General features: G+C 43.3%; 2 protein-coding genes across 2 annotated transcripts; both read right to left on the reverse strand.

The window, feature by feature from the left end:
* Positions 1-1970: 1970 nt before the first annotated feature.
* Positions 1971-7812, reverse strand: LOC311057229 (coagulation factor IX-like; the record flags this gene model as incomplete). Its single annotated transcript, XM_084074178.1, has 9 exons — positions 1971-2542; positions 2620-2749; positions 3239-3636; positions 4051-4182; positions 4785-4847; positions 5109-5133; positions 5274-5443; positions 6691-6750; positions 7722-7812. The coding sequence occupies 9 exons, from the start codon at positions 7810-7812 to the stop codon at positions 1971-1973; spliced, it is 1641 nt and encodes a 546-aa protein (XP_083930304.1).
* Positions 7813-12520: 4708 nt separating this feature from the next.
* On the reverse strand, positions 12521-19758 carry LOC311057230 (coagulation factor IX-like; the record flags this gene model as incomplete). Its single annotated transcript, XM_084074179.1, has 9 exons — positions 12521-13104; positions 13184-13260; positions 13700-13740; positions 13890-14281; positions 14656-14787; positions 15341-15422; positions 15637-15657; positions 16840-17009; positions 19668-19758. 9 exons carry the CDS (start codon positions 19756-19758, stop codon positions 12521-12523), a joined length of 1590 nt encoding a protein of 529 aa, XP_083930305.1.
* Positions 19759-25975: the final 6217 nt, after the last annotated feature.

Consider the following 25975-nt stretch of genomic DNA (forward strand, 5'->3'; position numbering starts at 1 on the left):
GAAATGTATAAATAAGAAAGTGAGTGCGAGAGAGTGTTACTGTAAAGACAGAGAGAGAGGAATGTGTGTGGTAGCCTACGTGATAAACGTGATTAGTGAGTGACAGCAGTAAGACGTAATACAAATATTTCTAAATGACTGGCAATGTCTCTTTCCAGCTACAGGTACTATGTCAGATCAAAATCTGAGCAACAACAAATATTGACTGTGTGTCACTGTTGATGAGTTAGACTAAGTGCACTGTGTGGGTCATGTTTTACTATCTTCTCTACTATCTTCTATCCTAACCCTAACCCCACTGAGAGAGTAAAACCAGAGAAAATCAAAACTTGCGGGGTTATGTTCCCCATGAGGGAAACGGTCATGTTTACGGTTAACAAGCACGTATCTTCACTAGACAAACTCTGTTTAATTTTATATTCAACGATCACGTAATCTGTGACCAGCTGTGATCAGCTGTTGGGTTTACGTTGGGGCGGCAGTGGCTCAGGGGTAGAGTGGCCGGGTAGTGTGAGCTGGAAAACCGCAAGGTTCCCAGTTCGATCCCGGGCGGGGGCGCTCCCCTAGAGTTAGTGTCGAAGTGTCCTTGAGCAAGACGCTGAACCCCTAATTGCTCCCGATGAGCAGGTTGGTGCCTTGCATGGTTTCCTCCGCCATCGGTGTATGAATGTGTGTGTGAATGGGTTAATGGCACAATCAATGTAAAGCGCTTCGGATAGAAGCGCTATATAAATGCACCATTTACGTTGGAACATTTTGGTGGACTGAGTACTAGCTGTGTGGTGGTGTTTCGATGAATTGAATACACAGGACCCCAATGGAAACAAGCCATAGTGCTTTCTTGGGTTTAATCCTTTTAGCATCCTTTTGTATAGAACTGTACTTTCTGTGAACTTTTTGTTGTTTTGTTTGCTGTTAATAAAGTATTCAATCAATCAATCAATCAATCAATCAAATAAAACAAAAGTGTTTTAGAGTTAGGATTACACAAAATAATAATGTTTGGATTATGTATTTAGAGGTTAGGTTTAGGGTTAGTTTTAGGGTAAGGGTTAGGGAATTTTCGGTAGTGAACTGAGCATGAATTATGCAAAAACACTGTAGATTAACTCAGGTAACTGGTAGGAAAAAACAAGTCATGACATTTCACAGGAATAATGAGTAAAGGTCTTTACACACGGGGGCATTATTTTTGTGCGATTAAATCTGCATTCTGAAACTTTCACGTCCTAGCCGAGGTTCAGACCCATTACCAATGTGCTAATAGAGCATGCCTGCTAGCTCAGGAGAGAAATTTAATTTTGACTTCCAGGCAGTGCCACTTGTCAATGTCAATCATTAGTGGTCATACCCTACCACAGGATCTACATTTCTCAATAGAAGAGCAGGGAGACATAATACAACCTCTAAAGTTGTGCTACTTACTCTACCAAACAGATAGGACAAAATTACATTTTATTCACAAAACAAGTTACGTAGTGTAGCTTTAATTTGCCACAATATATATATATATGTATTTTTTCAAACTTGTTTGTGTCACAAATAAATCCATACAGAATGTGAATATTACAATAAATCATCTTTATTCGTAACCAGTTTGATTTTCACCATAAATAAAGACGGTGTTTTCATGTGATTGTGACTGGGGAGTTTCTGAGAGATGTAGAAGGTAGTGAACCTGCATTGTCAACTTCATCATTTAACTGACAAGCAGAGGAATGCAAACCCGTACCCAGATAGTCTAATTCTAGCTTATTGGACGGTCCAAAAGAAATACTTGGTTGATTTACTACCTCATTTAGTGAGTATAGCACACACTAGAAATAATAGCAAATTCTGGCAGAACTAGTGCAGACGAATGTGCAATAAAACGATTGAAGCATAGCTTTTCACACAGCCCTGTAATGTATACAGAACGTGTATATTTCTGAGAATAATCTGGCTTTGTGCCAGTCGATGCCCAGAGCTGCTTACAGAGAGTTGCTGATGTGGAGCCCTGTGGTCTGGTTTATCCACGTGTAGTAGCGTGACAGACGGGTATAGATGCCATACTTTCCCTCCTTGGCACACTCCTCTGCCCGGCTGACGATGCCCGTCAGGAACCAGGTGCCCTCGTAGTTGGTAGCATGGGGCCCGCCGCTGTCCCCCTGGCATGAGTCCCTCTGATAGCTTCTGCCGGCGCAGAACATGAATCGCGTGACGTGTACACGGCTGCTGCCTTTGCACTCGATGCGGTCGACGTAGGATACCTCCATCCGGTGCAGCTTGGAGGCCTCGGGGCCATGATACCCCAGGGCCCTGCGGCGGCCCCAGCCACTGACCATGGAGCTGGGAGTGTCCCTCATCAGGGTCTCAGTGAAGTCCTTGGGGCCCAGACAGATGGGGAGTCGGTGGTCGGACAGCTCCACCGGGCTGGCGAGCTTCAGCAGGGCGATGTCGTGGTTGTAACGAGACTTACGGGCGGCGTACTTGGGATGGATGAACTGCTCCGCCACCGCGTGGTCTCGCTCCCTGCCTTCGTCGCGGTGGAGGTCATGCTCACCTGGACAGGGTGTGTTGAGTTGATGAATTGAAAACATTACTGTAATATTGTGTGAATTTCTTTCATAGCTTCATTACCTGCTCTGACAATGAAGCCCTGATCAGTTTTGATCTTCTCCAGACAGTGGGCAGCAGTGATGACCCACACCTCACTGAGGAGAGAGCCTCCACAGAATGATTGGTTTAACGGTAATTTCATCAGGGTCACCTTCACACGCACACGCACACACACACACACACACACACACACACACACACACACACACACACACACACACGACTAATGGTAAGCCTAACAAATGAACAAACACAAGCCCAGAATGACAGAATGGCAACACAGCTGCAGGTGTTGATGCTCTGCCCCCTGAGCTCATCTCCTCTCTCTCCCTCTTCACCTACCCTCCTTCTCTCTAACCATCCATGTCCCCTCTTTTGCTATCACTTTTCTGCCTCTCACCATCCTTTCCTCTGCGCCTCACCTGCCTCTTTTCTGTTACCCATACCAACCGCTCTTCCTCCTCATACATGTTCAATTGACTTTGAAGAGGGGACTTTTAAACACTGGCTTAGTGTCTATGGAAGTCCATTTCTGCAGTATTATTAACATGGGTGTTTTAATGTACAGTACTGCAACCATTCTGTCTCCCTTTCCCTATTCTATCCCATTCCATGTCCCATGTGTGTTCCTCACACCTACATGCCATGGAAACTGTCCCGGAATGGCCTCATTGCTTTCGTAATCACTGATATATGTTTTCTGGGGCGGAGTGGGCGCAGTGGGATAGAATGACCAGAATGACATCTCCGGTTTATCTGAAGTGTTGGTGGTGGGATCTTCGATGGTGCTCCTCCTGCGCACCAAACGTCCCCTGCTGTTGTTCACAACTTCAGTGGGCACCGAAGTTGTAACATCCGTTGACAAGACATCCACATCTACCGAGGTAAGGTTCAATGCATCGCTGTCATTCCTGTGAAAGTCATAGTCGTCATATTCCAGCGTGTCGACCTCGTCCTCCTGGGTTACATTTGAGTTTTCGTTGAAGGACCAAGGCCTGCCAGGTGCTTGATAAATGGTCCTTGATCTGGAGTCGAGGGCTGAAGACAAACGGCCGCACGGGAATTGTTCTGGTGGCAGGGTGGTTGTGAAAGCAAGAAAAAGAAAAAAAAAAAGTATATAGGCGAGATTAATAAAATTAAGGCTCTCATCCAAAGACTAGTAATATAGTAATATAATTGAGCACTATAGGTTTCAAGCACAGACTGGCTCTCATCACAAATCTCATGTCAACACGAACAAACATAAAAAAGCTACAAAATATGACCTCAAAAGGATAACAAATTCTAAACAATATATAAACATATCATGATTGGAAGATTGGGTTAACACTAAGCTATTATTGTTTATTTCATCTATTAAATTAAGCCTAGTACTCTATGCTATCAATCAATCTTTTTTTCAGACTCTAATAGGTCCAATGTGTGTAGCCTACAGTTGTTAATTAATGTTACCTGTGGGCTCACAGCTTGACTTGTCTGTACCTAGCCTGTAGCCAGCAGCACACAGACAAACAACACGCTCTTCCTTCATCACACAGAAGTGAGAGCATCCACCATTGCTGACTGAACACTGCTTGGCTACGTCTGGAGACAGGTGTGAGAATGTGGATTAGTAACATAGCCACAGCCAGTGAAGCCACATACTGTACAATTCTGTACCCCTTGTGTACATACAGTATGATGCTCGACACACAATATCTTTTTTACAATACAATCTAGAAACCTTTCATACTTCATTGTACATCAAATAGCGAAAATAAGGCTTCTACGAGTGCACAAAGCATTGCAATGCCTAATCATGATCTCGACTACGGCTTCAGCCTGGCGGAGACAATGAAATGATGGTCCATGTTAGTTCAAGGGGATTCCCTATCCTCATACTCAGAAACGTGGCCAAATGCTGCAAAGTGTCCATCAACAAATCTCTCTCTTCTAAATCGAAAATACCTAAATCAATATCAAAATCTCCCAAAACTATAATTTCTGAGTTGGTATCTGGGAGAGTAACTCTGCCAGCTAATCAATAGACCTAGCATCAGCTGAAGGAGGTCTAAATGCCATTTACAACAATGGAATTCCAGTAGTATACCTATCTTTAGAGAAATCAACTTAAAATATAATTGATTTTTAGCTACAGTACATTGTAAATAATCTTCACTGGCTCAAATCCAGTGGATTATACTCACATATCTCACAGTTCTTGCCCTTGAAGTTCGGGCTGCAGTAGCAAAAGTATGCACTCATCCCGTCTTTACACGAACCCCCATTCTGACAGGGGGATGTGTCGCACTGGTTACCATCTACACAAACACACACACACGCACGCACGCACGCACGCACGCGCACACACACACACACACACACACACACACACACACACACACACACACACACACACACACACACACACACACACACACACACACACACACACACACACAGTTGTAATGACAAACAATTCACGGCTAACTCTGGGACATAACATCAGGGTTGTGCTGGGCTCTCCTTACCACTGTAGCTAACCCAAAACTCCATCTGAGAGAAAGAGAAATAAAACTTCAGGGCATGGTTTGTAGATATACAGGATAGTGTGTGTGTGTGTGTGTGTGTGTGTGTGTGTGTGTGTGTGTGTGTGTGTGTGTGTGTGTGTGTGCGTGCGTGCGTGCGCAACTTACAGTCTTCTCGTTATTCTCAAACACCTCTCTGGCCTCCTCCATGGTGCAGATCTCCTCCCTGCACTCCCTCTCCAGGTTGTCTTTCTGCAGCTCCTCAAAGTGGCCGCTGTTGTAGCGCCGCTGGCGCCGCAGGACAGCCAATGCAGACTGGCGAGTCACAAACACAGAATCTGAAGGAAGAATGGTGGGCAAACCATGTGGCTCACATCAGGCTACAGTATATCACACATACTTATTTATCATCCTTTGGTGGACATTGCACTGAGATACGGTACATTCATTTCATGCCCCTGCTGAAAGAAATCTATCTGACATTGTACTGTAATCTATACCAGCTTCAATGTCATAAAGCAGCTCCTTTCACGTATTACTTATATGCATGTATTTGGGTAATGTAGGTGTAGTATAGTAGGCCTGATCATTGTTGAGAGTGGGTGCAGAGGGGAGGGAATCTAAGACACGAGAATTCACTGTTGAGTCTTCTGGAGGTGTTTGAGTCTAATAGAGTATAATAGGGATGGTGTCTTTTTGTAGGCCAACCCGGAAGTTAAGCCTGAGTTATTAGTTTCAAATTGGTGTCGTGCACTGAGAATGAGAATTGCCTATCTACAAGGTCACAAGGTGTCTCAACGTGAAGCATTGTGAGCCTCAGAGCCTGTAGATTGTTGTGCGACACTAGTGCGCAATCAAGTATAAATCAGGCTTAACTTCCAATTACCCACCGCAGATTTACTGTCACAGTCCCAGACGTTGCCCGTCTTGTCTAGGTCTTGTATGTCTATGTTTTGTTCCCTTGTCTAGAATTCTTGGTTCTATGTTTCTGTTTGCCCCAGCTGTATCTGATTTGTAATCACCCCTCATGTGTATTTTAGTCTTGTTCCACAGTCAGTCTTTGTCGAGTCATTGTTTGGTGTCACTGCATTAGTTTCTTTGTATTTGTGATTTATTTTCCTACTCTTTATTAAAACACCCAACCATGGGTTTTGATCACTACATGGCTGGTATAAGATAGAGTTCTAGTTCAACGGTTATTTGAACATCGCCATGGAACATCGGCAAGAATGTTTGACAACTGAGTTCCGTTTAAGGCATTTATTTCCGTTGCACACATGAGCATATTGTTATTGGGCAAGGAGGTGACGAGGCTTCAAGGTTATGATTTTTATTCAATAACGCATAACCAAGGCCTGCTGAGACTCCAGGGCAGAGGAGTTGTTGCTATTGCTGCTGCCAAACTTTATGTAGCAGGCCAGGCACTCAAGCAGTACTTATAGCAGGCCTCTAATGAGGAGTGAGTGAGGACAGGTGTGATTAGGGATTGAGAGTGAGTGAGAGCAGGTGAGGTGGGTGGAGCCAATCCATGGGAGCAGGCCAGGGGGAGGGTTGCTGTTGCTGACTAGCTGACTCTTTTCTATACCTGGCTGTCCTGCTTTTGGGTCCTCACCACACCAGTACGTGACAGAACTGTCAAGGTGTGCTATGGGAGGTGTAGGACTTAAATGCCGAATGACACACAGGGGCATACATATAGACAAGGACTAACTAGACACAGGTGAACTCAACAGACAATCAAAGTCCAAGGGCTGAGGAGCTGACCATTTTTATTTTTTACAGCATGGCTCTGGAAGAGGCTAGCCAGAGAGGGTCTGTGTGACATGTCTGCCTGTGTTTCTATTTCTATATATCCGGTTCTCACAAACTGTTGGATTGATCAGTGCCAACCTCTGTATGCATGCTGTCAGTAGGACACAGAAGTACCTCCACTCATTATTTTCCACATACATTTTATGCTTTTGGAAATATTTAACTTTAAATTCGCTGCCTACTCTGGGCCATCGAGTACAGCCATCATGACACATCTGCTCTCACCAATCTCTTGCTATTAACTTCTAAAGGTTCACTACTGTGCAGTAAGGTTCTAATCCTAAATAGGACAACAAATAGTTACATAATGTAATGATAAACAAACAAACTAAATTGTTTGACAGTGCTTTCCCCAAACCATTTCCACACCAACCTGACATGTTTTACTGACTTATCACTTCCCAATTATATTAAACCGGTTGCCTTGGAGATGACCTGCTGGTCATTATTTGCAGCCAGGTCATGGATCAAGTAAGGTAGATTGAAAATACACCATTTGGACTTTCCTATCCCATCAAAAATTGAAATATAGGCCTGTTTGACAACAATATTTCAGAACATTGCCAACTTAAGCATACCTATTACAAAAAAAAGATATGTTGTTCATAGTGTTAGTCCTATCAAGAGTCAAGTTAATCTCATAGAGAGTAAAAACATGTCTCAATACATTTTTCATTTTTAGTTTGTTCACAGAGATCAGTGGTTTTTGCTCTTGCGATATTACCTTTATTGTACAAGGTGGTATTTGGTATATATATGGCACCATACTGTATTCAGTAACTAAGATGATTTCCTGCCTCTTACCTGCATCTCCCTCAGTGTCTCTGGCTCCCAGACTGCATGTGTCCAGCAGTAAGCAAGCAGTGGTGAGGAGCAGTAAATACAGCCTGGCCATCTTGTCAGTGCTGATCTGTGAACTGGCTTTTTAAAGAGCTGCAGAACTGGCTGAGGACATCAAACTGATACTCCAAAGTACAGCTCTGTTTACTCACCTGGGAGGCCTGTGTGTGTGTGTGTGTGTGTGTGTGTGTGTGTGTGTGTGTGTGTGTGTGTGTGTGTGTGTGTGTGTGTGCGTGTGCGTGTGCGTGTGTGTGTGTGTGTGTGAGTGTGAGAGAGAGAGACAGAGAGAGTGAAAGATGTAAGAAAGTGAGTCAGAGAGAGTTACTGTAAAGACAGAGATGAAATGTGTGTGGTAGCCTACGTGATAAACGTGATTAGTGAGTGACAGCAGTAAGACGTAATACAAATATTTCTAATTGACTGGCAATGTCTCTCCAGCTACAGGTAGGCAACTTTTTTTTGTTGTTGCAGACTCTAGGTGGCGCTGTGGCAGAAAACGGTGGCGCGGAGCTGTCAGACATAGGATAGGCTCCTGTCCTCTGAATTACTTTCTGTTTAAAAGAGACCGAGGTGCTCTTATTTTTAAATGGGGGCGGCCCTGCGAGCTGTGATCAGCTGTTGGGTTTACGTTGGAACATTTTGGACAGACAGATTGCCTGACTGAGTACTAGCTGTGTGGTGGTGTTTTGATGAAATTAATACACAGGACCCCAATGGAAACAAGCCATAGTGCTTTCTTCGATGTAATCCTTTTAGCATCCTTTTGTATAGAACTGTACTTTCTGTGGTCTTTTTGTTGTTTTGTTTTGTTTTGTTTGCTGTTAATAAAGTATTCAATCGATCAATCAATCAATCAATCAAATAAAACAAAAAAGTTTTAGAGTTAGGATTACACATAATAATAATGTTAGGATTATGTATTTAGAGGTTAGGTTTAGGGTAAGGGTTAGGGATTTTGAAGTTAAAATTAGCGTTGTGGTTAGGTTAAGGTTGGTTTGGGTTAGGTTGGGCCAGTATGGTTATAGATAGCTAGACCTTTAAAGGTACATTTAACAATTTGCTGCCAATTTTGTAAGTTGGCAAGCACAGCACAACACAGCAGTAATGTGTTCGTATTTCTTTGTGCCTGTTAAAATTAAGGCAGCAAAGTTCTGTACTGGTTGGAGTCGGTTAAGTGAGCATTGACTGACAACAGCGTAAAGTGCATTACAGCAGTCCAGGTGGGAAAAAAGGAAAGGCATGCATTATTTCGTTTTTGCAAATCAGTGGGAGACAATGATCTGATTTTAGAAAATGTCTTTATTTTAAAGAAGCAAAACAGGACAATATTCTTAATATGACACTTACAACAGATATCAGCGTCAAACATTACACCAAAATGTCTGTTTGTCCACCTGCTTGATATTTCTGGTCAATGAACCAAGCTCACTGTGAAGCAGGCTGGTCGAATATGTTTAACCAACTGACCTCAGCTTTGTCATGTTCAGTTTTAAAAGGTTTTGGGACATCCAACATTTTATGTCAAAGGAATTAAAGGCAAGGGAATGATGTAAACTGCTTAAATTATTAGATTGGAGAGGAAAATAAGTGTATCATCAGCATAATGGTGATGGGTAACACCATGGCCCTGAATGATCTGGCTGAGGGGAAGCATGTATATTGATAATAATAGACGGCCAAGAATATCCCATTGAGGAACACCACAGTTAAAATTAGCAACATATAAATAGACGATTTTCTTAAGTTCAAGTAACTCTACTGTCTTCTGTTCCAGGTGGCTGGCAGGTATAGGGTCATGGTGGAGAGCAGCATGGCCAGCACTGATGACATCATCTTTAATTGCGGTGATGTAATCCAGTTGCTGTTGTAAAAGCATGCTTATAACATTCAGTATAAAACAGAGACAATAGTACAACTTCACATGATGTTTGTTGTTTGTGTCAAACAGGGTGGTGAGAAATGTGAGTCGTGGCGAGCAGGGACGTGTCCTATCGGAGGACCTGCACAGGAATCTGGGCGAGGCCTTCTGAGAACAAATCAGGAGCGAGGATAAGAGATGTGGTGGCTGTGATATGTTCCCTTTTTCATTCCGTTTTCATCACTGCATCCCCTCTTCTGCCTGCCTCTCCACCTACAGTACAGTATGTCTCTTAGTGCAAAGGGTTCCACACACCCACACACTGTACAAATGTACCACATACACCAATACATACACAGTCACACACACCTGACACTGTTATAAAGTTCATATATTTTTGTCTGTCTGTTCATGGCCAGAGGAGAATGACTATACCAAGACATTCATCTACCAATCACACTGAAGCACAGCATTAACGACATTATCACTGCAGAAGAATCCAGGCTGCACAACCAAACCTCAGCAAATGAAGAATTGAACCTCAGACAGCTTCAATTCTGCAAATTTTCTTTGTTTCTTTGTTCTTGTGTTAGAACTGACTTGGGAATGGAGGTGGTTTGTGTGTCTTGACACATATTATTTTGGACTTTACTTAAGCTGTACCATTTTCTATTTACTTATCATGTACCATCATGATTGTCACTCACACACCAGATCCACGTAGGCCTACAGAGGTATCATGATCCTTGTGCCAAACAAACTATAAAGATACACCGTTTAATTGCACAGCATAATTGTCGCAGCTTTGTTTATATATCACTGTGTCTTTACTCATCTCTGTTGCAAGCAGCTACCAGAGATACTCTAATAGATTAACTGCAGGAATAATGAGTAAAGGTCTTTACACACCAGGGGCGTTATTCCTGTACGATTAAAGCTGCATTCTGTATCTTTCACGTTCTACCTGAGATTCAGACCCACTACCAATGTGCTAATAGACCATTCCTGCTAGCTCAGGAGAGAAATTGAATTTTGACTTCCAGGCTGTGCCACTTGTCAATGTCAATCATTACCTACCACAGGATCTACATTTCTCAATAGAAGAGCAGGTAGACACAACCACTAAAGTTGCTTCTTACTATCAGGGCTGGATTAACACCCCTGGGGGCCACTGGGCACTGAAGGTCCAGAGGGCCCCCCGTGCGCGTGCACACACGCACATGCACGCACCACACATCCAAGCCATGATTAAACCCAATCTTAATCATTTTGAGCTTGCAAACTGTGTATCAAATCCAGTCCATCTTACACCTACTGTATTGTCAAAAGCTGCAGTCCATGCCGCTATATAACACTGTCTATACAGTCCTATACAGTTTCATAGACCAACAACAGCTATTTCTTCACTCACAATATAAACAATGGCTTAAATCATCCCAAGCAATTATATGACTGCAAACAACAATGCAAATATAATAATGCAACACAGTAAAGGGGCTTACAACTAAAGTTACGGACAGTAGCCACTGGCTGGCGTTCATTTTAATAATTTCACTGACCTTCATGAAATTGCAACTCCATCCTGTACTGGAGAGTGATTTTTGCGTCAGTGCAATGTCACCGGTGTACACTTTATTTCATCGGTGGGTGAAAGCGACACAAAACTGGGTGTATTTTAACAAAAGCCCATCAAATTAAAAATGTAATTACTTCCTGTAAACACAAATATACTGTGTGATGACAAAAATCAAGGGTTCCCAAACGTTAAAGGCCACAACCTCCCAAAATAATCATATTTGAACTGCCCCCCCCCCAACCCCCCCGCCCCCCCCCCCCCCCCCCCCCACACACACACACACACACACACACACACACACACACACACACAAAAATCTCACAATGTTTGCCTCTTTCTTATGTAATATTTGACACATTTTCCAATTTGGTATTAAAAAGGTCTTAAAAGTCCTTAAATTGTACCTTTAGAGATGTGCATAGACTACCCTGTATACACTTAAATACTTACGTTGGTTTATTTACTATTTGGTAAGTAAACAAAGTTGTTTAAGCTAATCATCTGGGGACCCCCCTAAGACCATTTGGCAACCACTGACATAGATGAGAGTCCTTTAGGAACATAAATAAACCTTGATTCCATTTACCTGTTTGATTCCCATAGCTGCACCGTGCACGTTCCTCCACTCGCACCTGATTTTAATTAGGGAGACACAATTGGTCTGCTACGTTCTTTTTCCAACTCAAAATGATGGTCAGATGGTGCATTGTTTTAAACTTAAAAAAGTACATTAAAATATGTATCTGAAAACATCAAAGAGGTGAGAAAAAAGCAATGCAGTACACTAAAGTGCCGCAGCGATCCCATATAGCTTGGAGGAGGGAACCGGACCTTCTGACACTACACACCCTTGTTTCTGAGCTAAAAACGTTAGCAATAAATTCATTTCATGATGACTTTATTTCCGAGTGGATAATCATATCATGATCAAAAGAATAAATCCATACAAAATGTGAATATTACAATAAAACATCTTTATTCGCAACCAGGTTGATTTTCACCATGAATAAAGTGTGTCTGAGAGATGTTGAGGGTGGTGAACCTGCAATGTCAACTTAATAATCTAACTGACAAGCAGAGGAATGCAAACCTGTACCCAGATAGTCTAATTCTAGTTTATTGGACGGTCCAAAAAAAATACTTAACCTCATTTAGTGAGTATAGCACACAGTAGAAATTATATCAAATGCTGGCAGAACTAGTGCAGACGAATGTGCATGTGCATTAAAACGATTGACGCATAGCTTTCCACCCAGCTCTGTAATGTACACAGAACGTGTATATTTCTGAGAATAATCTGGCTTTGTGCCAGTCGATGCCCAGAGCTGCTTACAGAGAGTTGCTGATGTGGAGCCCTGTGGTCTGGTTTATCCACGTGTAGTAGCGTGACAGACGGGTATAGATGCCATACTTTCCCTCCTTGGCACACTCCTCTGCCCGGCTGGCGATGCCCGTCAGGAACCAGGTGCCATCGTAGTTGGTAGCATGGGGCCCGCCGCTGTCCCCCTGGCAGGAGTCCCTCTGATACATGTAGCTTCTGTAGTCGACGGCGCAGAACATGAAGCGCGTGACGGGTATACGGCTGCTGCCTTTGCACTCGATGCGGTCGACGTAGGATACCTCAATCCGCTGTAGCTTGGAGGCCTCGGGGCCATGATACCCCAGGGCCCTGAGGCGGCCCCAGCCACTGACCAGGGAGCTGGGAGTGTCCCTCATCAGGGTCTCGGTGAAGTCCTTGGGGCCCAGACAGATGGGGAGTCGGTGGTCGGACAGCTCCACCGGGCTGGCGAGCTTCAGCAGGGCGATGTTGTGGTTGTAACGAGACTTCTGGGTGTTGTATTTGGGATGGATGAACTGCTCCGCCACCGCGTGGTCTCGCTCCCTGCCTTCGTCGCGGTGGAGGTCATGCTCACCTGGACAGGGTGTGTTGAGTTGATGAATTGAAAACATTATACTGTAAAATTGTGTGAATTTCTTTCATAGCTTCATTACCTGCTCTGACAATGAAGCCCTGGTCAGAAGTTTTGATCTTCTCCAGACAGTGGGCAGCAGTGATGACCCACACCTCACTGAGGAGAGAGCCTCCACAGAAGGATTGGTTTAACGGTAATTTCATCAGGGTCACCTACGCGTGCACACACACACACACACACACACACACACACACACACACACACACACACACACACACACACACACACACACACACACACACACACACACACACACACACACACACACACACACACACACACACACACACACACACACACACACATAAACGAATGGTAAGCCTAACAAATGAACAAACACAAGCCCAGAATGACAGAATGGTAACACAGCTGCAGGTGTTGATGCTCTGCCCCCCTGAGCCACTCATCTCCTCTCTCTCCCTCTTCACCTGCCCTCCTACCCTCTAACCATCCATGTCGCCCCGCTCTACTGGCCAGGATATTGGCTTTTGCTATCACTTTTCTGCCTCTCACCATCCTTTCCTCTGCTCCTCACCTGCCTCCGTTCTGTTTCCCATCCCAACCGCTCTTCCTCCTCTACGTGTTCAATTGACTTTGAAGAGGGGACTTTTAAACACTGGCTTAGAGTCTATGGAAGTCCATTTCTACAGTATGCTATTAACATGGATGTCTCTCTTTCCCTATTCCATCCCATTCCATGTCCCATGTGTGTTCTTGACACCTACATGCCATGGTATTTGTCCCGGAATGGCCTCATTGCCTCCGGTTGTTAGCCTCATGGCATCACCATCATTGATCTCTCCCGTGGTTCTGGGCTCCAGTGTATCTGAGGTGTTGGTGGTGGGATCTTCGATGGCGCTGCTGTTGTTCACAACATCAGTGGGCACCGACGTTGTAAAACCTGTCGACAAGACATCCACATCTACCGAGGTCAAGTTCAATGCATCGCTGTCATTACTGTGAAAGTCATAGTCGCCATAGTCGTCCTCGTCCTCCTGGGTTACATTTGAGTTTACGTTGACGGACCTGAAGGACCTTGAAGGTCTGCCAGGTGCTTGATAAATGGTCCTGTATCTGGAGGCGAGGGGCGCAGTCAAACGGCCGCACGGGAATTGTGCTGGTAGCAGGGTGGTTGTGAAAGGGGGAAAAAAAGAAAAAAGGGAAAAATGAGTTTTGTTTAAGCGAGATTAATAAAACTAAGGCTCTCATCCATAGACTGTAAAAAGAAATTCTGCATTCTGTAATATAATTGAGCACTATGTGTTTCAAGCATAGACTGGCTCTCATCACAAATCTCATATCAACACGAGCAAACATAAAAAAGCTACTAAATATTACAAATTCTAAACAATAACAGCAAATATCATGGTTGGAAGATTGGGTTATAACTAAGTTATCATTGTTTATTTCATCTATTAAATTAATCAATCTTTATTTCAGACTAATAGGTCCAATGTGTGTAGCCTACAGTTTAGTGTTAATTAATGTTACCTGTGGGCTCACAGCTTGACTTGTCTGTACCTAGCCTGTAGCCAGCAGCACACAGACAAACAACGCGCTCTTCCTTCATCATACAGAAGTGAGAGCATCCACCATTGCTGACTGAACACTGCTTGGCTATGTCTGGAGACAGGTGAGAATGTGGATTAGTAACATAGCCACGGCCAGGGAAGCCACATACAATTCTGTGACCTGTGTGTATGCTCGACACCAAACATTTTTATAGAATAAAATCTAGAAACCTTTCATACTTCATTGTACATCAAATAGCGAAAATAAGGGTTCTACGAGAACCTGCACAAAGCATTGCAATGCCTAATCATGATTTCGGCCACATCTTCGGCCTGGTGGAGACAATGAAATGATGGTCCATGATAGTAGGAGGGGACGCCCTATATCCTCATACTCAGAAATGTGGCCAAATGCTGCAAAGTGTCTATTAAACAAATCTCTCTCTTCTAAATCGAAAATTCCTAAATCAATATTAAAATCTCCAAAAACTATCATTTCTGAGTTGGTATGCTGGGAGAGTAACTCTGCCAGCTAATCAATAGACCTAGCATCAGTTGAAGGAGGTCTAAATGCCATTTACAACAATGGAATTCCAGTAGTATACCCAGAATCTATCTTTATATAAATCAATTTAAAATGCTCAAATCCAGTGGATTACACTCACTTATCTCACAGTTCTTGCCACCGAAGTCCCGGCTGCAGTAGCAAAGGTATGCATCTATCCCGTCTTTACACTCACCCCCATTCTGACAGGGGGATGAGTCGCACTGGTTACCATCTACACAAACACACACGCACTCACGCACGCACGCACGCACGCACACACGCACACACGCACACACACACACACACACACACACACACACACACACACACACACACACACAGTTGTAATGACAAACAATTAGCGGCTAATTCTGGGACTTAACATCTGGGTTGCGCTGGGCTCTCCTTACCAACGTAGGTACTCCAAAACTCCATCTGAGAGAAAGAGAAGTAAAACTTCAGGGCATGGTTCCTAAACATACAGGATAGTATTTGTGTGTGTGTGTGTGTGTGTGTGTGTGTGTGTGTGTGTGTGTGTGTGTGTGTGTGTGTGTGTGTGTGTGTGTGTGTGTGTGTGTGTGTGTGTGCGTGCGTGCGTGCGTGCGTGCTTGTGTGTTACCTCCTCATTGTCTACACCATGACCACACTCCAGTTACTGAAACTCTGTCACATATTCTGAATGGCTGCTATGTATACAAGGGAATGTATATTGCTAGGCATGACAGAATTGTTAACTTATTAGTCAAGGACATAAGTTCATACGTTTCATCATCTGCCAAAACGTATAAGCACTCTTGTGTTTCAACTGCCATGTTCATGTGTAATAATGAAAATTATGCCTTTTCAGATGTCACAGCTAATACACCAGATGTTGTTATTGTCGATGAGGACAGTAGAGAAGTGACCATTTTGTAAGTGGCATGTACATTTGACCACAGCCTGGAAGAGGCATTCCTTACCAAGGTACTTAAGTACCATCGTCTAAAGGATGCTATTATACAGCTTGGTTACAAATGTAAACTGCTTGTGTTCATATTTGGAAGCCTCTGTAATGTCCACAAATCAGTTGTGAGAGACCTGCAGATTGCAGGATTGCCTAAGTCAAGAGCTAAGGCATTGGCAAAATTCTGTTCAGTATCTGTGATAATTGGCAGTCGCCATATACAGTATGGAGGAGGCCATGCTTCCTGTACCCGTGATACCCCTGTATCCTTAAATACTTGTTGTTGAGCTTTGCCAAGTTTGTGCATCTACTACTGTTTGTGTTCAATAATTTCTTGTTAAAATGTGAACGCAAATAAAGATGTTAAGTGTGTGTGTGTGTGTGTGTGTGTGTGTGTGTGTGTGTGTGTGTGTGTGTGTGTGTGTGTGTGTGTGTGTGTGTGTGTGTGTGTGTGTGTGTGTGTGTGTGTGTGTGTGTGTGTGTGTGTGTGCGCGTGCGCATGCGTGTGTGTAAACATTTGGGCATGCGTGTGCATGCAACTGTGTGTTTGTATACAGTAGATTGCATTTGCGTGTGTTTACGTGTATGTGTATGTGTATGTGTATGTATGTGTGTGTGTGTGTGTGTGTGTGTGTGTGTGTGTGTGTGTGTGTGTGTGTGTGAGTATAACTTACAGTCTTCTCGTCATTCTCAAACACCTCGCTGGCCTCCTCCATGTTGCAGATCTCCTCCATGCACTCCCTCTCCAGGTTGTCTTTCAGAATTTCCTCAAAGTTGCCGCTGTTGAAGCGCCGCTGGCGCCGCAGGACAGCCAATGCAGACTGGCGAGTCACAAACACAGAATCTGGAGGAAGAATTGTGGGCAAACCATGTGGCTCACATCAGGCTATATCACACATACTTGTTTATCATCCTTTGGTGGACATTGCATTGAGATACGGTACATTCATTTCATGTCCCTGCTGAAAGAAATCTATCTGACATGCCATCCCCAATCAACTGGTTTAATGTCAAACATGTGTCCCCAAGTGTATTCTATACCTGCTTTAATGTCATAAAGCAGCTCCTTTCACTTAGTTATGAATGCATTTGGGTAATGTAGGTGTAGTATTAGTAGGCATGATCATTGTTGAGAGTGGGTGCAGAGGGGAGGGAGTCTAGGACACGAGAATTCACTGTTGAGTCTTCTGGAGGTGTTTGGGTCTAATAGAGTGTAATAGCGATGGCGTCTTTTTGTAGGCCGACCCGGAAGTTAAAGGTAGGGTAAGTGATATTTTGTGGTGTTTTCTTTTTTGTTTTGTTAAAAAGGTTAAAGTACTATATTCTGATAGTAATCATTGCTACAGAGAGTTTGTTCGGTCACAGGGGTCTCTCCAGCTCTTTAGTAAACAGAATATAAATACATTTTCAGGTAGGTGACAACATTTAAGCCAATCAGGAGAGAGCACTGAAAATGCATGTTCTGTTTAATAAAGAGCTGGAGAGACATGGGAGACTCCTTTTACTGAACAAACACTCTATAGCAATGAGTACTATCAGAATATAGAGCTATTTAACACTTATTTTAACAAAAGTAAATCACTTACCCTACCTTTAAGCCTGAGTTATATTTAGTTTCACATTGGTGTCGTGAGAATTGCGTATCTACAAGGTCACAAGGTGTCTCAACGCAAAGCATATTGTGAGCCTCAGAGCCTGTAGATTGTTGTGCGAACAATCCAGCGCACAATCAAGTATAAATCAGGCTCCACATACCCACCGCAGATTTACAATGGAATGTTTTTAGCGGTGCCAACCGCTCTACACTTGACTTTTGACTTTTGTATGTCCGTCCGTCCGTCCGTCCGTCCGGCGGGCGGTTTCAGCACGGGATGAGCACGGCAAAGAAGCAAACAGCTATAACTTCAGTTTGCAGCATGCCACCAAGTCCAAATTTGGTATGTGGACTTAGACCACCAATAGGGACGAGCATGAATTGATGACGTTATCAAAAAGGGGTCCAGGGACCCCCAGCGCCCGTATGAGCACGGGATGAGCACGGGATTTTAAACAGCTATAACTCCAGTTTGCAGGATGCCACCAAATCCACATTTGGTATGTGGACTTAGACCACCAATAGGCACGAGCATGAATTGATGAAGTTATCAAAGAGGGGTCCAGGGACCCCCCGCGCCCGTATGAGCACGGGATGAGCACGGGATTTTAAACAGCTATAACTCCAGTTTGCAGCATGCCACCAAGTCCACATTTGGTATGTGGACTTAGACCACCAATAGGCACGAGCATGAATTGATGAAGTTATCAAAGAGGGGTCCAGGGACCCCCCGCGCCCGTATGAGCACGGGATGAGCACGGGATTTTAAACAGCTATAACTCCAGTTTGCAGCATGCCACCAAGTCCACATTTGGTATGTGGACTCAGACCACCAATAGGGACCAGCATGAATTGCTGAAGCCCCGCCCCCTCTGTCTTCCCATTGGCTGGCCTTCAAACAGCCATAACTCAAGTTCGCAGCATGCTATGGAGTACAAATTTTGTACATGGACTAAAGCCAGCAATAGGGACTAACTGTCATTACTTAAGCCCCGCCCCCTCTGTCTGCCCATTGGCTGGGCTTTAAACAGCCATCATTCCAGTTTGCAGCATGCTCCCAAGTACAAATGTGTTAAGTCGACTCAGACCACCAATAGGGACGCATTGAAATGAGTTAAGGCCCGCCCCAAAGGCACCGCTTCCTTCACACAGGGTGTAATTTTTTTTCTTTACAGCATGGCTCTGGAAGAGGCTAGCCAGAGAGGGTCTGTGTGACATGTCTGCCTGTGTTTCTATATATCCGGAGTAAATCTCACAAACTGTTGGATTGATCTCTCTCTATGCATGCTGTCAGTAGGACACAGAAGTACCTCCACTCATTATTTTCCACGTACATTTTATGTTTTTTGAAATATTTAACTAGAATTTTGCTGCCTACTCTGGGCCGCATGCAGCTGAGGGAAGCTGTAGTCAAACATCTGTGGAAGTGTCCATCTGATATCTCCAGTGACACATCTGCTCTCACCAATCTCTTGCTAACTTCTAAACGTTCACTACTGTACAGTAAGGTTCTCATCCTAAATAGGACAACAAATAGTTACATAATATGTAATGCATGATAAACAAACAAACTAAACAGTTCGACAGTGCTTTCCCCAAATCATTTCAACATCAACCAGACATGCTTGCCTTGGAGATGACCTGCTGGTCATTATTTGCAGCCAGGTCATGGATCAAGTAAGGTAGATTGAAAATACGCCATTTGGACTTTCCTAACCCATCAAAAATCTAAATATAGGCCTGTTTGACAATACTTAAGAACATTACCAATTTAAGCATACCTATTACATAGTGTTAGTCCTATCAAGAGTCGAGTTAATCACATAGAGAGTAAAAATGGTCTCCATAGCTATTTTGGTGTTTTTTTAATTACCTTTACTGTACATAAGATGATTTCCTGGCTCTTACCTGCATCTCCCTCAGTGTCTCCGGCCCCCAGACTGCATGTGTCCAGCAGCAAGCAAGCAGTGGTGAGGAGCAGTAAATACAGCCTGGCCATCTTGTCAGATCTGGCTGATCTGTGAGCTGGCTTTTTAAAGAGCTGCAGAAATGGCTGAGGACATCAGACTGATACTCCAAAGTACAGCTCTGTTTACTCACCTTGGAGGCTTGTGTGTGTTTGCGTGTGCTTGTGCGTGTGTGAGAGAGAGTGGAAAATGTAAGAAAGTGAGTGCGAGAGAGAGAGTTACTGTAAAGACAGAGATGAAATGTGTGTGGTAGCCTACGTGATAAACGTGATTAGTGAGTGACAGCAGTAAGACGTAATACAAATATTTCTAAATGACTGGCAATGTCTCTTTCCAGCAATGTCTCTTTCCAGCAATGTCTCTTTCCAGCAATGTCTCTTTCCAGCAATGTCTCTTTCACAGCAATGTCTCATTCCAGCAATGCCTCTTTCCAGGTATGTCAGATCAAAATCTGAGCAACAACAAATATTGACTGTGTGTCACTGTTGATGAGTTAGACTAAGTGCACTGTGTGGGTCATGTTTTATTGTCTTCTAGTCCCCATGGAGAGAGTAAAACCAGAGAAAATCTTGCGGGGTTATGAGGGAAATGGTCATGTTTATGTCTAACAAGCACATATCCTCACTATCTAAGCTCTGTTGATTTTACATTCAACGATCACGTAATCTGTGACCAGCTGTGATCAGCTGTTGGGTTTGTGTTGGAACATTTTGGACAAACATATTGTCTGACTTGGTACTAGCTGTGTGGTGGTTTTTCGATGAATTGAATACACAGGGCCCCAATGGAAACGAGCCATAGTGCTTTCTTGGGTTTAATCCTTTTAGCATCCTTGAATTGATAGTGAATTGACTCCACTCCCGGATACCTTAGCTGTGTGATGGCTAGCCTGTACAGCTTTTAATCATGTCATTAACGATTCACGTTGAGCCTTGTCCAATAAGCTGTTATTCCTACGTGACGTACGTGATTGCACAGTAAACACATGCACAGGTGCACGCATGCACGTGTGTGCACACACGCACACGCACACGCACACACACACACACACACACACACACACACACACACACACACACACACACACACACACACACACACACACACACACACACACACACACACACACACACACACACACTACTTACTGCACAGTGTTTGCCATGCTTTAGAGTTGTGAGGTGGAGAGAGTTGGAAGTATGTGTATTGATTTGGTCTAAGATAGATAGATAGATTAATTATATAGATAGATATAGATAGATAGATAGATAGATAGATATATCTATCTATCTATCTATCTATCTATCTATCTATCTATCTATCTATCTATCTATCTATCTATCTATCTATCGATAGATAGATAGATAGATAGATAGATAGATAGATAGATAGATAGATAGATATACTGTAAATAGTATAGAAAGAGGGAAGGACAGACAGAGTTGGAACATTTTCAAGACATTGAGAACTAACAGTAAACAATATGCATCACCCAAGTCTATGCATGTATGGTCTGAGTTACAGGAGGGTGGGGCTGTGGACAAATCATGCTGTCTGACAGCCACGTCAGCTTGCCCTTGGCCAGAGTCTGTCTGGCAACAGCGGCCCTGTGCTGACTTATTGGCCCATCACTTGTTCAAGTTGCCATCCGACTGTAACACCCAGTATTTGAAAACTTTGGAAACCAGACCACTACCGCTCAGCCAAGAGGGAATCCCCAGTTGGCCAGGGCAGATAATGGGCATCTGAGCTTCAGGCAGGGAGCTGCTGAATGTCCCATGTAGGCTATAATGCAGTGGTTCTCAAACATTTTCATGTCAATGACCCTCAAATTTATACAGTAAGTGACCGCCATTTGAAAAGAGTTTGAGCGATCCTCATAAGAGATTTGTCAAGATTTGTCAACATATTTTGGAAATAGCAGATCTGCAAGCACATGTGTCATGACGAGTTGTCAGCTTGTAGATCGGCTGTTTTAATTAGCCGAAAAGTGTTTAAACTGCTGCTCATTTTGCTGGGGACCCCCTGGAACGCCCTCTAGGAACCCACTTTGAGAATTAGTGGGTTAATGGACAAAAACAGCACATCCTGACCCTCCTCTAGTTCCTCCACATTGACAAATGAACAGAGTCACCTCCATTCATTTGTCAACCAATGGCACCCAATTTGTGCCAGTATCGACGTGCGGTCAGACGACACACATGGGGACATCATAGAGATATCTATTGGGCCATGACAGATCACAGGCTATACTGAAACTACTGATTGGAAAGTCAGGAAAAATCTTCATAGTTCATTAATTCATTATGCCTAATATGCAATACTGAAGTTGTTTGATTTGAGAATGCAGTGTCATGTACATCTCTAAAGAGTTTAGTTCTGTATGAACTATTGGTATTCAAGTTCTGTATGAACTTGAATACCATGCTGTCAGGCCAAGGAAGGACCTGGGAGACGCAAGAATAGCTGCAATGTGGTTGTCATTCAGGCAGCAAACCATCCAAACTCATGGTGTGGCCCAGATAAGTCAGCTTCTCCTGGTAGAATTTAGATTTCTCTGTATTCAGACATAGCCTGTATAGGGTAGGCCTTTCGGGAATGTTTCATGATCAGTTTGAATCCAGGTAGTACTCGCAGTACCATGGACAACATCTTCTGAAATGATGAGGGTACTGATGCCATCCTTTAGCAAACTCACATGATCTGACTGCATAACAATGAAAGCAGTCAGAAGAGCCTGATAGAAAGCATTTGCAAGGTTGAGAACACGGTTGCTCCTCTGAGTTCTGAAAAGACCTCCATGTATATGCAGTGGTGGATAGTAACTAAGTACATTTACTCAAGTAATGTACTCAAGTACAAGTATTTTTACTTAACTGGAGTATCGAATATTCAATACCTTTACTTCTACTCCACTACATCTCAGAGGCAAATAGTGTACTTTTTACTCCACTACAATTATTTGAAAACCAGTTACTTTGTAGCTTTTGATTATTATTACAAAACATACATTAACCACTTTCAGCCCTATAGATTTTGTCTATTTGAAAATAATCACACGTTTTTTCATTCATTTTTAGAACTTGAATTGGGACATTTTTGCATAATGAGTACTTTTACTTTTGGTACTTTAAGTATATTTTGATGCCAATACTTTTATACTTTTACTCAAGTAAATGTTGAATTCTGGACATTTACTTAGTATTTGCTATATTGCAGTATTGCTACTTTTACTTAAGCAAAAACTGTGAGTACCTTTTCCACCACTGTGTATTATGTGTGGAATGGGGTAGCAATCACTCACTATACAGCCTTGTTGGATTCCCTGAGCTGAGTTCTTCAGTTGAGTGACACACTGATTGGCAACACCCAGGGGGACGCGTCAGGTCAGTCTTCTCGGTGATGTTGCCATCTAGTAGCCATCTCTCACTTTGACTTTATGTACAGCATTTTCCACACAGCCCATATTAGCTAGAGGCGGAGCTGTAGTGTCAGGAGGAGCTGGAACTATTATCTCCCTGGCTGTCTGTTCTGATTTGAGTATCACTTTGTTTCCCAAAATGACCATTTCCAGTGCCTCAAATAAGTCCAACCCCAGCAGCTGAGAACCTGACTCGAAGGCCGGTGCAGAATATCCATCATGAAGTTCATGTTTAGTCAATACTGGAATTCTCTGTCTTGAGTGCATCACCAGAGCAATATGTTTGTTCCAGCAGTATACCACTGAATTTGTTCTCTTAAACATGAGCAGGCAGGCAGCAATGAAACCGAAGATCCACTATCTACAGTACAATTGTCTTGAATGGCTATGTACAGTACCTAATTCTAGTGCTCATTAATTTCCTCTCTAATGACACAGCATGTTTCAGAAAGAAATAGCACAGTCAGCTCGGGAATACCAGGCTCCCTCACCTCGTATTGTTTGAGCTGAGCGGCACACTTTTGCAAAGTGCCCAGTCTTTCCACATGATGTGCATATTTTGACATTTTGTCAAGTTTGCCAGGTGCTTAACTGAGTCCCAACTGTAACATTTGTGTGTATGTTCAGGCTTTATTTCACCTTCCTTTTTGTTACCTGCGCTTTTGGAATGTTTTCTTTCGCATAATATCCATCTCCTGCACCGGGACTTCACTGTTCTGAGAGTGCATCTTCTAGGAACAAACGTACCGGTACATACTGTAGTATGTGCAATAGTTTAATTTTGTCTTTGCGCTCATTCTCAAAACGTATGTCTCTTGGATGGATGATTTTTATTTTGTCATTGAACACAAGTGTACAGCGAAATGTTCTTGATGGCATCAATCCAATGCAAAAGGAGCTGTCACAGTCACAGACTTTCCCTGTCTTGTATAGGTCTTGTATGTTAATGGTTTGTTCCCTGGTCTAGTATTCTTGGTTCTTTGTTTCTGTTTGCCCCAGCTGTATCTGATTTGTAATAACCCCTCATGTGTAAATTAATCTTGTCAGTCTTTTATTTGTCGAGTCATTGTTTGGTGTCACTGCATTAGTTAGTTTGTATTTGTGATTTATTTTCTGTTCATCTACTGTTTATTAAAACACCCAACCATGGGTTTTGATCACTACATGCCTACGTGTCATCACGTACCACACCAGTACGTGACACGAGCGACAGAATGCATACTGCCCTGCCAAGGTAAAGAGTAGTAACTACGTTTTTCAGTGATTTTTTTTCTCGTAGTTACTGCTCTTTACCTTGGCAGGGTAGCATAGGTGTTAGTAGCACCATAGGTACAAATAAATAAACAATAAAAAAAAGTCAGTGTATGTACAGTGAGGAGTGCATGGGGGGGGGGGGGGGTGTTAGGTGGGGAGTATTGAGGTGAGATAGTTTGACTTTCCTCAATCTCCTCAAGAAAAAGATATCCTGTTGAGCCTTCTTTATCAGGGAGGATACATTTAGGGTCCAGGAAAGATCTTCTGATATATGGACCCCCACAAATTTGAAGCTGGTCACCTGTACATGGCCCAAACCATATTATCACCATATGTATATGGAGGAGGTACAACACCAGGTGAGTTGGTGCGTTGAAAACAACCCGCCCTTAACACCATGAAGACAAAAGAGCTGGTCGTGGTCGACAGGCGGAGGGCAGCATGCTCCTATCCTCATCGATGGGGTGGAGGTGGAGCGTGTCACCACTGGGTGTGCAGTCGAAAGTGTAGAGGGTGTAAAGGAGAGGACTCAGGACACAACCTTGCGGGAGACCAGTGTTCAGGGTGATGGTTGAAGAGGTGAGATTGCCTATACCATATCCTGACATGCTGGGGTCTATTGACTTGAAAAAGTCAAGCCAATTCTGCACAAAAGGTGCTCACAGGGCAGCCACAGAATGATTATAAGTAGTGCCTGGAGGAGGCAGTCTGAGTTGAGTACACAAAGGTCTGTACTGGACACATTAGCCAATGGCTGACTGGCAGTTGTAAGAACAGTTCACTGTCTGAGTATGAACCCAAAAGTGCTAGCTTGTGTTCCATTCATTCAGATGGTTTAGTCTCATCAAGACCAGGCAGACCATTTTGGTTGTGTTCCGATTCAGTTAACCCAAACATCTCCAAGAGACAATGTCTTTAATTTAGTGTATTTGTCATGTTCTGGGGATGAGAAACAAGCTCAGCTCCCTGGCCATTTTGAATAATCTGTGGTGATATTCCTCAGTGCAAACTGAGTCTCAGCTTGCAAACCATGCAGCAGCCTATCGCTCCCAAAAGTGAGACAATTTCAGCAAATCAGAGAGTAACTGAATTGTCCAAGAGCGTCAGGTTCACAAAAATAGTCAGCGGAAACAAACATACAACATTGTTCCTTATTAATAAGCAGCTGCAGCTGTCAAAATGCATCATTAATTAACATGACATTACATTACAGTCATTTAGCAGACGCTTTTATCCAAAGCGACTTACAATGTGCATTCAACATAGGTAGGGAACGAAACTACTGATCACCAGAAGCATTAAGTGCATTCTCTTCTAAAACAAGCAACCAAGAGTATACCTAGCGCTAAAGTAAAAGTGCAATATATCAGCTACCTACTTTCATAAACAGATGAGACAAAGTAGGAGAATCAAATGACCAAGAGCTAAAACAAATAAGTGTATCGAATAAACAAGATCCAATAAAACAAGAGTTCGTACAACTAGTTAACAACAAGTAGGCAAGGCGAAGAGGAAGGGTAGTGTTTCCTGAAGAGGTGGGTTTTCAGCCTGCGGCGAAAGATGGGCAGTCACTC

The sequence above is a fragment of the Gymnoscopelus microlampas genome, assembly GCF_963454915.1.
Source record: "Gymnoscopelus microlampas genome assembly, chromosome: 12".
Taxonomy (NCBI): Eukaryota; Metazoa; Chordata; class Actinopteri; order Myctophiformes; family Myctophidae; genus Gymnoscopelus; species Gymnoscopelus microlampas.